Here is a 12727-nt window from a genome sequence, read left to right on the forward strand (position 1 = left end):
GGTGCTCCTGCCTTTTGGATGATGACAGTATACAGTGCACCTTGCTGCATTTCTTAATAAAAAATAAATACTGCAGTAAGCAAGACATAAGCTGACACAAGTATTAATGGCTAATTTTAAGTGTCCATCAGTGCTGTCTATGAGCATAATCCTTGGTGATCCAGAAAAGGTCTATTTTAATTCCATCCTTTGTCAAAGCCAAGGGTGACCATCTGTGCTCCACACATTGCTGCTTTAGGTTCATACGGACAAGCCTTACTCTTCACTAAAACCTTGGCACCTCTCATTATCAGTGAGACAGACGCAGCAGAGAAGAATTCAGCGTATTGCAATCACTTGATTTGACCGTATGACACATTAGGAAACCACGTAGTTGGGTGGATCCTCTGTACGAAGGGATGTTTTTGCATATTACATTTTAAAACTAGTACATGAAATGGAAGATTTACCAAACATATTTAAGTGGCTCCCAAGCATTCATCAACCTCTATAGAAGTAAAGCAGATCAGTTAACAAAACTGAGTAAGAGCAGCCTCTCTGTGCATTGCTTTTGTCCTAGCTTTGCTCTAACGTTTTTCTAGCTCACATGGAACTTCTGTCCATTTACTTGTACCTGCCTTACTGGTTTCCCCTCCCACACCTCTACGTGAGAAATCTCTGTAATTCATTATCCCCGTCCATGATCCCAGTGGCGGTGTCTCAGACCTTCCAGAGAGTGACACAGCTCCAGTCAACAACATCCAGCCTTCAAGTAGCCTTGGGAAGGGAAGGCTTTGACACGCTCTTGGCTCTGTTGACAGAAAAATTAACACACTCACCCATTTTTAATAAAAATCTACCCAACAGCAGCACTTGCTTATACCTCTGTCAGGCTTTCTAGATGATCAAAAATTACGTGCAGTAACACGGAGGTAACATTTGTATTAAAACCGCTCATCTTCAATTTTATATAAAAAAACATAAAAAAGGGATCCTTTTATGAAGTAAAAAGTTATGGTATGAAAAAAATTACATTGACATCATAGTTTCCACCACTGCCATACTTGCTCTTAATTTGCACCACTGAAAAATGAAAAAGATTGAAAAAAAAAAAAAAGTAAGTTCATAAACATTGTTAGTTCTTTAAAAAGAATCACTAAGCAGCATGTTTAACACTAAAAGCTGGAGGGCAGGTTACCTGACAGACAGCTGATTTCGTTAGCTCTCCCTTATTCCCTTCCACCATGGAAAAGTAGAGGGGCACAGAGGTGCAGGAAATTTTCCATGGATATGCAGAAAATCAGGACTGTTAAAGGCCTTCCTGCCTCCCAGCTCTGCCTGTTCCTGAGGAAAGGCCGTGGCTCCCCAAGCCTGGACTCTTGCAACTGACGCACAACAAAGATTTGAGGAGAAGCTGTGTTTTGTTCATAAACAATTTATTTTATTTCAAATATGTGCCCTTGCTGGTTCAACAACGATGTCTGGAGAATCATGTCCTCCACCAACCAAAGACAAAACTGATTTGGAAACCTGCCACCTGACTTGTTTGCTGATGATACCTTAACACCGCCTCCCCGCTCCTGCTCCTCGGCAGCTGAAAGTATGTCTCAGAGTGAGCATAAACTTGCACCTTATTCTGAAATGGCTAAAAATACAGTGAAGAAAGAATTAGTAAGTCACCCAATTCAGGGAGGCAGAGGGCTATGAATATACAGACAAATATAAAACATCTTATCAGGATTTTTAGCCATTTTTTTTTCTCCAAGTAAGATTAAAAGCCACTTTGACTTTAGTGTCCTGCTGTTCCCTCCTCCTCCTCATGTCCTCCTCATTCCCCAACACAAATAAACAATTACAAAAATGCTTGATGTTCCTAATGTTTTCTATAAACATTTTAAATCCTGTCCCTCTCCTTCCAAAAAAGCAGGTAATGTGGTATGGAGTGAACAAGACTGGACAAAGCATGAGTTTCACATGGATGAACTGCTGATTTTCTCTTCTTACTATTTGGTACAGGTGTGCGCTTTGTGTTTCCATGGACTTAGATCATAAGACATGAAGCAAGTTATTTTGGATGCCGATGCCAATCTGAGCATTAAGGAAAAACTAACAATGCCTGGGTCCTGGTACAGGTGGTCATGGACTCATGGAAGTTTCTTGGTCTAATATTTACACGGATGTTTTAAAATCATGGTCTGTGAAATATATTTCCCAAAGATGCTCCTGTAGTTGAGGGAAAAAAACCCGAAGCCTTGATCCAAATCCCATCTCTTTTTAAGTCTTGTTAAAAATTTTGATTCATCAATTTATCTTAGCACACTTAAAAGCAGAATAGAGAATAATGACATCTTTTTAAAAAAAGAGAAAGATGCTGATCTCTAAGGAGACCGTCGCTCCTTTTTCATAAGTAAATTACACTGAATGGTGCGGATTCGATTCTTTGCTGGGGCAAACTCCGGCTGAAGTTTTAGTGTTGACTCATACCATTTCATCGCCTTTTCAAACTCCTCCTGTGAAGAAAGAACGAAGATTGCAAAGAGTCAAATTCTAAAAACCAGTACACGCATTTTCCATGCCTTTCTTGTCTAAGTAGTTGAGTAGTACAGCATGCACAGAAGTAACTGAATCAATCCTTGTGGTTTAGGATTCCCCAAACCCTCCCCAAAATAACTGATATTTTCTTGGGCTAATGACCCAATTTTGTATACTACATGGAAGGGAGTCAAATCACTGCTGAGCATTATTGACCAATGCTTTCGCCTTTTAATAGCAGATCTTAGCATTCTTGCTTGGATAAGTAACATTTAAAACCAGATTTCAGTCAGAATTTACATACATCAAAGCTTTAAAATCTTGGGCAATGCAAAAACATGAACTTTGCTGAAAAGCTAACATTTTTAGAAACTACTTGAAATTATTTTTAAAAGATTACTCAAAGTAAAAAAAAAAACCCAACAACAACCACCAAACAAAACTTTAAGAGCATATAGTAGCTAAACAATTTCAGTTGATAAGCTGAACTCCAGAATGGCAGCAAGAAGCACTCATGCCAAAATAACATCTATTTTTATACAGCTGAAATCTGATTTCCTATGCTACTCTGCTTTTTTTAACAACTAGAAAAGCACGTGAACATCCAATAGTGTATGAGAAGAAAAACAAGAAAAGACCCAAAACTTTCTCTTTTTTTCCAGTTGCTTTTAACACTGTTTTTGTTCTCTTAAGTTCCTTTTCTCAGTAACTTCATTTGTCCAGTAGAGATAATATTAATTTCTAGCAACATTAGAAACACTAACTGAATCAATGCGAGTTGTAAAGTCTTGATTTTTTTAAAAAAAGTCTATTTTAATACAGTTTCAAGAGGAATTACATAGAAAATCCCATATTAGTTTATGGGAGCACTGCCAAACTGCAATGAAAACAAGAATCAGATTTTTTCATTTCTAGATGTAATAATTTACATCTGCTGTGATCTGATATTATTTTGATGTTCCTTTAGATTCCCTCATCGACAGTTCCTATAGCATCCACCCAAAGTTCTCTGTCCTTAACATGGCCGACTGTTTCCCCTTTGTAAGACAACTTACTAAAAAGTTTGGCAGATAAAGGACCCTTGGCCAATATAATGCTGTACTATTAATTAGCATGACATCTTCTACGACCTGTTGGTCAGAGTCAGCTCTCAAATACAGCAGGTTAAATGTGATGTAAATAAACTAACAAAGACAAGTTAGTATAATTTGATCCTGAAGATAAATTCTGTCCTGTTGCCACAGTCACTTCATATAATGAAGATGGGGCTTCGCTGAGATCTCTCTCAGATCCAGGGAGAACAAAGTTATCCTTAGGCACTGTGTTAACTATAAAGACATTGGCAACCCAAGCATCAAACTTCTACTTCATTTCTTTCCAACAACTGTCAGAAGTAATACCTTAGTAGAGCAAAGTCATGCCTTTCTCCAGTTTGTTTCCATTGTATTTGTACTACCATGCATTTCAACTCTTCTCAACCCTGACAGCCATGACACATGATCACCTGCCCAACTTGCCCTGTAATCTCCCTGACCCCCACAATCACAGGAGCAAAACATTATGGACAAATCTATGACAAGTGCTGAAAACCAGCAGGGACACATAAGAACAAGTGTAACTGAAGATAGTTTTGACACAGACATATTTATCAACTAAGTCTCACTTAAATGGTGCCTCTTTTACCCTTTAAATATACTGTCCCTGTCAAAGAGAAGGATAAAACACACGAGAGCCAATACAGCATTAGTACAATAAAAGGAATGAACATTTTGTGTTCACAGTAAGCACCGAAAGCTAAATTGCAGATTAGAGTATATAGAAAGTATGAAGAAATTTGAGTTCAATCTGAGAATTAGTTTGGGTGTTGATAATCCAGATATTTGAAATTAAACTCTCCATTTGTTTGTTCATTGCAACTGTAAACTGGGTTTTACTTATTACACTAAGCTCAGCTCTTCAGGATGGAGACCAAATTTATCATTAATTTTCCAATATTATAAAAATATCCTGTGTTTAGACAAGCAGCCAACCAAAATTATGAATTGTCTGCTACTGTCTTAACAAAGCTTTCCAGACCGCATTCCAAAGCCAGCTTATAAAAATGTTTGCCTTCAAGTACTATATGAGCAATAAAAGTAAAATGAGCAGTAAAGAGTTTTGGCATCCAAAAAATATTCTTTCTTGTTGATCGTACCCTACTCTTGAACACTGCTCCTCCAAAATTATTTCTGTGAATACGAATTTTTTTTTTAATATATATACATATATACACTGTACCAGAGGCAAGATGTAACCGGGTGACAGCACACTCACCATTGCTACGTAGACATTTGCCAGTGTGAAATGATTAACCACAAAGTGCGGCGCTATTTCCACTGCCATGGTAGCCACAATGATGGCATCATTCCAGAGTTTTGCATTGTGGAAGATGTTTGCGAGGCTTATTAGTGGTACATCCTGGAAGAGAAGTGATAAACAGTGAGGTTTCTTTCCATTGATTATTGTCTCAAGATCAGCAAGACAGACAGAAGACTTGACCATCTGGTCACTCTCACTTTGTTACCACCCACTCTGCTGTCTGGTGACTTTGAAAGTGATGAGTCAGACCTATTTTACTATAAAAGGGCATTTGGACCTGAGCTATACACTAAGAAACAGTAACAAACACTATTGTTGCATAGACAAACAACTAAAAAATTAACTCACTTAACTGTCCTGGTACCTACCTTTGTTTTTTAGATGCTCTTACACTATTTTCTCCCCAAAGATGAGATGCATTCTCAGAGCCAAGAAAAGCTGTCTGTCTGATCACACTCCTTCACCTCTTGCATAAAAGGGGAAGGAATACAAATAAAAGGGACATCAGGGAAGTGAAAAAAGGGTCTAACCATTAGTGCAACTGATGCACTGGTTTTTATGCTGCCTCTGCCACAGAATTCCTATACCATGTTGCGTAACAGCTATAAATAACATTTTCTCAGCTACTCACCGATGGTATGTTTTATATTTCCTGGATTTCCAGACTGTGACCTTGTCTGACTAACAGAACTGTTGAGCCCTGACAGCCATAACACACTCTCTGGGAGCTGAGGTTCACACCTTCAAAGGACAAAATACTGCCTAGTAGCAATTCTCAGGTGCCCTCAACAGGACAGTAAGAAAATTTGGATGTATTTGATCCCTGTCTTCTTGACCTCTACAGGGCAAGGAGTACCTTGGGTGGGTAAGTCATTCTTGTTTGCAAAGCAGATATTATGGAGGTCAGAATCACATAAGAAGACCACAGGAAAATTAATTACCTTTTATTTACGCGAGAAAAGGCAAGAGAAAGTAGCGAGAGTGCATAAAACCAAAGAGGAAGCTAAAACAAAATATTAAACAGCTGTTCATTCAGTGCTAACTCTCACTGAATTCAAGTTGCAGCTGTATCTTTACAAAGTCCCACAGTTTTCTCTGGAAGCAGCTTCAGCATGGAGGATAAAAACAAGGAACAAATTCAGAGAGTCAGCTAGTCCCAAGCAATATCATATCGCGTTTCTAGAAAACAGCACTACGGCACCATAATCTTGCCAAATTGTAGTTTCCAATCCACACTGTGACCCTTACAAGTCACACATTTAAGGGTGTCATTTCTGAGGAACCATTCCCAGTTACACAGAAAGACAGGAAAATAAGCAAGAGCTTGTTGCGTTAAATCTTGGTTCCAACCTTGTTTTAAAAGGACAAGTGCAGAGACAGAATTAGAGAAGCATACAGATCCATAGGATGTGCATTTCTGAGTTGAGGCATTTCAACTATTAATGGCTGAATCCCCCTAATAATATCCTAGAAGCATAAACTACTTTGTCTCTCAATTTTCAGAGAAGGATTTAAGACCAAGATTAAAAAGGAGTATATATTTTGCAGTGCTGCATGATTTTGTTGCTCAGGTCCCAAAGTGACATCTGCAATGTTGAGAGAGGAGCCTATATTCCATTGATCAGTTTGCAAGGGGGAATTTGGTGTATAAGAACAGACATTATAACGCTCAGCATACCACGTGGCAAGGCAAAGGGTACAAAGCGCTTTAGTCAACTGAAACACCAACCAGAAAATTACGTCCAAAGTACTGCCTTTTTGGACTAAAGAACTGCTGCACAAAGCCTGGCACTAGGCTGAGATTCACAGCCCAAACACTTCAGATTTAAGCTTTTTTAAAGTTCTTAGTTTAGGTATCACCTCCTCACCTCTTTAAAAGCCCAACCAGAAAATATACTCGCCACATCTTATGTTAGAAGACTTGTCCAGACAAAGGCTGATGAAGATTCAAACTCCTGTGTAACACCAGGAAGTTCAAGCCCAGATTGCCCAGAGATGTGTCAAACTCACTGAACTGCAGGAAATTCCACTGAACCTCTTTTGTAGTTGTATTTTTATTATTATTATTATTTAAAAAGACACAGTCCACACTGAACAGGTGGTGAAAGTCTCGAAGTTTCACCAGTACTACCAAATATCTAATACATTACAGACACTTGATACACACAGTGTTGGCCTTAACAATAGTCTGTGAAAGCTCTACTGTGACAAGCAAAACTTGTTACACTTGAAAATTATTTCATCTGAGCAGTGGGCACACGTGTATATACCTTCATGTGATGGGGTGCATAGTGCAATGCTTGCCGTAAGCAATCAATTGCCTTCTTTCCTTGGCCTTTCACCCTCCAGTAAAGAGCTGCCATGCTAGAGAGGACCCATGAAGTCTGATTCTGGCAAAAGAACAACACAAAAACCAGTCATGTAGTGACAATCTTCCTGTTGTGACACAAATTCCAAATGCAACATCATTTTCTTAAGAAAGGAATAGCTGCTAAACAGCTTTGAACAGCAACAAGAGTTTCAGCAGCCACAAGAGCTTCTAACCAGCTGTCTGATGCTGAGCATCTAGAGGTGTATGCACATCACTCAACCTAAAGCAAAAAATTTAGCGAAGTTAGCTGATTGGACTTGGCAGGCTCTCTGTAGTCACTGGAAAGAGAAAGGATGCTCTGGGATACAGCTCAGAGCAGAAGCCTGACACGCCAAGCTGATGAAGTTTGGTGCCTCGAGCTGGCTGACTCTCACGCCACGTGTTAGAAACGAAAATACTATGTACTTGAATTCTGTGGACTCGGATACAGTAAATGAATGTTTATGCTCACATATGCAATTAGATAAGTAGCCATCTTGATTTGTTTGATTAGCTCTTGTGAATACTGAATGAGGCTGGTAGACAGAAGAACATCATTTGATTTCCAACACAGCTAGCTTTACTGAGAATTCTGTTTCTGGTCTCAGCACTAAATTTTAAGCTTATTTGGATAAAGCTTGCTGTCTGCAGGGGGAACTGTAGCATATAAGAGAAAAAGTTAGTATACATCTAAAGTGAAAAGAAACTAATTCTTGTAACATGAGCATAAGAGTAACATCTTTGTTTCCTGGGAATGCCAAAGCTATACTGGCTTTAGTTTCAACGCACAGTAAGTTCCTCAGATGGTTTTCGGTAGAACAGGCTAGGGGCACCAAACTGTTTTGGCTGAGCCCTCCTTTTGTATAGGAGCTCAGGATAGCCTCCCCACCAGCTGTAAACCTGTAATAACAATCCCTGCATCCTTAGCTACCTCGTAGATCCTGGGAAAATTATGTCAAGTCATCTCCTCCTAAAGACCTCATCTGAGGTCTGTCACAGCCTTCATCTAGCTAAGAAGCTTGGTTTTCTCTGGAGAGGAAGAGGAAGCACCGGCTTGCACATGGTGCTGCACCTGCACCTGAACACATCTGACACTCCAGCGGAAGGTCAAAGGCAGTAGGCAGAGAAGAGGGGAAGCCCCGGACCGCTGCGTGCCAGGGGAGCAACTGGAGAGCTGAGCCATCGCTTCACTCAACTGGCCATAAGCTCCAAGTCAATGTAGCACAAAAAGAAAGGCAGGCCGAGAACTGCTGAAATAGTTTAATATATATCAACACCCAGAAACACTGCTCACTACAGGGCTGGAAACACTGGGAAATTTGACAAGCTTAGGTTTTAGTAGACTGCCATGACAGTGTAATCACAGCATACAGCTCAACAAAATACCTGTGAGGGCATTACAGACACTGAATAGACACAAATCCCTAGTGCAAGTACTAATACGGTTCCTTGACTGGGATTTCAGACAAATGGTTTGAGACTGGATTGACCACTATGTCAGTCATAAGCGGTAAGCCCAGACTTCTTATATTTCTCATTTACACATACCTTTTCCAAAGCTTTGGCTATTCGTGTACCAACTTGTTCTAATGACTGTGGTGAGTACTGGTCTTTGCCAAGATTCTGTAGGACCTGTGGAAGAGGAAGAACAAGTGCTTAGATGCTGGAACCTCGTAAGAGATGTCCCTCATTTGTTGGCTGCTTTTTCTCCCAGCCTTTTACAAATGTTGTAATCTGTTCCAACCTAAACATCACTGTCTATCTTGAGTTAATACTATCTATATCACCACACAGTGTTATAACTCCATGGCACTAAATACTAAAAATGGCAGAAGTTTAGGTATGCTCAGTTGGGTTTTTCTTCCGCTAATTCATCCATCAAGAGCTATAAATACAAACACACTAACGGTGTTTTAGGATTTCCCTCAGGCCAGATCATAGATGGCTGGGAAAACATTCTGATAAAATATCACTTTCAGCTTGCATTGTTCTTACAGTTTTACCCAGGCATTCAGTCACTTAAGGTCACTGCTGGAGCCAGGGCACTGAGCTATATGTGCCTCAAATCTGCCATGGTATGTATGGCCATTTTTGTGTGACAGACTCTGGCATACCTCTTTCAGTTGACTTTCTCCAGTGTAATGCAAGCTGGCCCGACTAGAGACACCTTGCAGGTGGTCCAAAGTATGCATGCTGGCTGGTAGATTTGGGTTACAAAGGGGCTCCACGGCTGGTTCTTGCAGCTGCGTAGCAAAATCGATGTGTTCTGTAATGCTACAAAGGTCATAAAACAAGTCGAATCAGCCAGAAGAAAACAGAAGAGCCATTAAAAAGTACTCTAGTGAGCGTAAACTGCCCAGACCCTGGCAGAATCTCATTTGAGTAGCTCAAGAAGCAAGAGAAACTTGATCTTCTGCCTGCACTCGCACTTCTCTGTTGATGAAATACCACATAATGTTTTCAAACGTCTTTAAAATCTTGGCAATTCTTTTTACTTTAAATAATACTAAAATCTCCAATTTATGCACAGTGAAGGCCATGTCTTGTTTTGTGTAACTGATTTAAAGTTCATATATGAGGTACTCACTCAATGTTTTTAGCAGAAACAGCAAGCCATGTGCTGGCTACAGTTGTAAGCTCTACCCTACGGAGTTTCAGGCACTCATCAGGACTTGGCCAGCCAAGGCTACGATAGTCACGCCTTTTTCCTTGAGAAAGGAGAAAAAAAAATAATAGAAAAAACCGTCTGGAACCAGAAAGACATTCTACTTCAGTACAATGATTTACAAAATACTTTATACCAGTGGAAACATTCCCTACGTTGTAAAAGTCATGGTCCTGCGGCCAGATTTCTTTAAGAACATTCCTGAACCTAAACGGACTGAATGGAACTTGTGGGATCTAAAGACAGAACTGGATCCTATTCAAGACAGATTAGGAGGTGGAGTTTTAAAACCTATTTCATTACACTTTTTCAGCAGCTATGTATTAAGTACAATTACCATTGTTCTTTACAGGTTAACGTCCCTACTTAAATGTCCTTAAAGAAAGTTCATAAGTGAGTCATCGTTTATGTTCTAGAGCTACAGTAACAACTAATAAAAGTGGATTCGTCCATCTTCTGACAATCTCAGGTGACAAATACTGCCATTTCTTTTCAACGAATATAGTTTTAAGACAGACAGTGGCTTTTACTGCATTCTTACACTCAAGGTAGCAACATTTCTGAAACTATTAAGCAATTACACTTTAGCCCTCCCATTTTACAGAGAAGTTAACCGAGGCAGAGAAAGGTTAAATAACTTGCTTTATGCTAGCAAATAGATCATTGGGAGAAAAAGAACCTCGTCTTCACATTTGAACCAAAGCCTACTGAAATATTTCCCTTGCATTTGGTGGATACTGTACCAGGTCTTAGGAATTCAGCTTGTGTTAACTGTTAGGAAACATTTTCCTCTCAGCTCAGAAACATCTGAACTGTTTGGAACAGAAGAAAATTCATAAGAAAAAATTAATCATAGCCATAAACTTGCACAAAGGGAAGCCAAGTTTAACAATGTGCCAGTCTATTGCACCAGCTATGCAGGCGGTACTTCAGTATTTATTTCTAGTTACCTGAAATTTTGCCCATTTGGATGCAAATCCTCTTTCCCATCCAAGGTACAGTAAAATGCTTCACCGTAATTTTGCAAAACAACGAAGCCTGTAATACCATGTCTTTTGTAAACTACTCCAATTAAAGGAAAGTTAACCGTGAGAAACACTGGGGAACTTCAGAGGGGAATGATCAGTTCTCATCACCACCACTGTGAATTATCTGATTGTGAGTTCTGATTTGCATGAACAGCAAAAGATGGCAACAGATATGGAAACACTACACAGAGACAGTTCGGTAGTCAAACACGGGACAGCTAACCTCATTTCCCTGTTCTACCATGAACTCCCCAAGCAACCTCCAATATGTTACTTAAACTTTTGATGATTTAGTTCTTGTAAAGAGGACATCAGCGGCCTCTGCCTCACAGGAGTGTTAGGAAGATAATTACTTTACAACCAAGAGATGCTATGTAATAAAGCCACAAAAGGAGCTCAGGGGAGAGAAGACACATAAAGGAAAGGTCAGGTGTGTGCTCGTAAATGATAGCCTTTTTCATGTAATCCCTTCCTCCTATTTAAATATGTCATTCAGTAACTTACATTTGTCAGTTGCTAAAAAAGGAGTTTGTTAAAGATTTAATTAAAGTAAAAGCCTTGAAAATGCGAAATCACTTTCTAGGTCATCAAATTATCAAGGACTAAAATGTATCGGAGAAACCATCTTTGCTTACACATCAGCCTTACAACATCAAGATCTTCCCTCCATTGAAATCAATGTAAGGCAAGAGGTATGGGAGCCAATTACTTTGGTTCTCTTCTTTGGAACTCTAAAGGTCATCCCAAGCAATCATGTGCTGATGGTTTCTGTTCACCTGAACACACCAGTGGAACTATCTTGCACCGCAACAATAGAGCACTCTCCAATTCCTGTTACTCAACTAGCAAAAACTCCACCTCCCTCTCCAAACTGCCTCATCTATGTTGGTGCAAAACTCTACTCCTTCTGTAACCCCAGTCTTCTGGAAGACAGTCTCTAAGTTTTCTCTTATAACGTCACCAAACCAATTATAGCAGAACACTTTATTTTTTTTACATTTATTTTTATTAGACCATGTTTTCTGCCTTTTGTTTCCAAGTTGTGTCTCTTATGTTTAGACAGTAATCGATTCCTGCATTTGTCCTAGAAAGGGTGTGTCTCAATTGATTAGAACTGAATGGGCAGAGAAGTTAAGAAAAAGATCATTAAACACCACCCCACTCCCCCCCCTTACTACTTCTACTCAATATTTACCTCTGATTTACCACCTCATCCCCAGAAGTTCTGGGAATTAACTAGAAAGTTTTAATTCAGCAGATAAAGTTATGCTGCACTTCATGAAGAAGGTGCAGATGGAAGAGATTTCTAATTTTTCCATGTACTCATCCAAAAGGCATATTTTGCTATGCAGTCTTTGTGACGCATATTTATGATAATAAACTGGTGTAATACAAAAGCTGCAAAGGAACTGCTTTCTCTAGAAGCAGCAGGTTACCTATTGGTCCAGGAGAAGGTATCTTTGGTCCACTGATTTCCAGGGCAGTTTGGTAAAAGTTTTCGTTTTCTCCGTTAGTCCCTTCTTCCTCATTTCTCCCAACTGGCTCCTGGAGATACACGCTTTCAGCTTTTGGTTTCTTTAAACGTTTGACCTGAAAAGTGATCTACCGAAAGAACAGTATTGGCAAGGTTAACAGTAAGAAACTCCATGAACATCATCCGCTCCAATACGCTACTTGTTTTAACCCAAAGATTCAACTTCAAAGACGTTACAGATGAGTTCTCTCCCTCCTCTTCCTTCTCCAGCCCTTCTCTAAGCCTGCTCACTTTCACTGCATCACACCATGCAAATAAAGTACACAACTTCAATCTCCAAC

The 12727-nt window shown here is 39.6% G+C and overlaps 1 protein-coding gene across 1 annotated transcript in view; it reads right to left on the reverse strand.

Moving 5' to 3' along the window:
• Nucleotides 1-1404: 1404 nt before the first annotated feature.
• The window catches only part of TTC17 (tetratricopeptide repeat domain 17), a 60791-nt gene continuing 49468 nt past the window's right edge, over nt 1405-12727 (reverse strand). The window contains exons 19-25 of the mRNA XM_086462611.1: nt 12349-12514; nt 9807-9927; nt 9334-9493; nt 8768-8851; nt 7140-7259; nt 4825-4968; nt 1405-2489 (exon numbers count right to left, since the gene is read on the reverse strand). Of these exons, the coding sequence (XP_086318737.1) occupies nt 2358-2489; nt 4825-4968; nt 7140-7259; nt 8768-8851; nt 9334-9493; nt 9807-9927; nt 12349-12514 (927 nt within the window). The 3' untranslated portion in view covers nt 1405-2357. The remainder of the gene's footprint in view (nt 2490-4824; nt 4969-7139; nt 7260-8767; nt 8852-9333; nt 9494-9806; nt 9928-12348; nt 12515-12727) is intronic.

Source organism: Leptosomus discolor, chromosome 3 (assembly GCF_034619465.1).
Source record: "Leptosomus discolor isolate bLepDis1 chromosome 3, bLepDis1.hap2, whole genome shotgun sequence".
In the NCBI taxonomy this organism is placed as follows: Eukaryota; Metazoa; Chordata; class Aves; order Leptosomiformes; family Leptosomidae; genus Leptosomus; species Leptosomus discolor.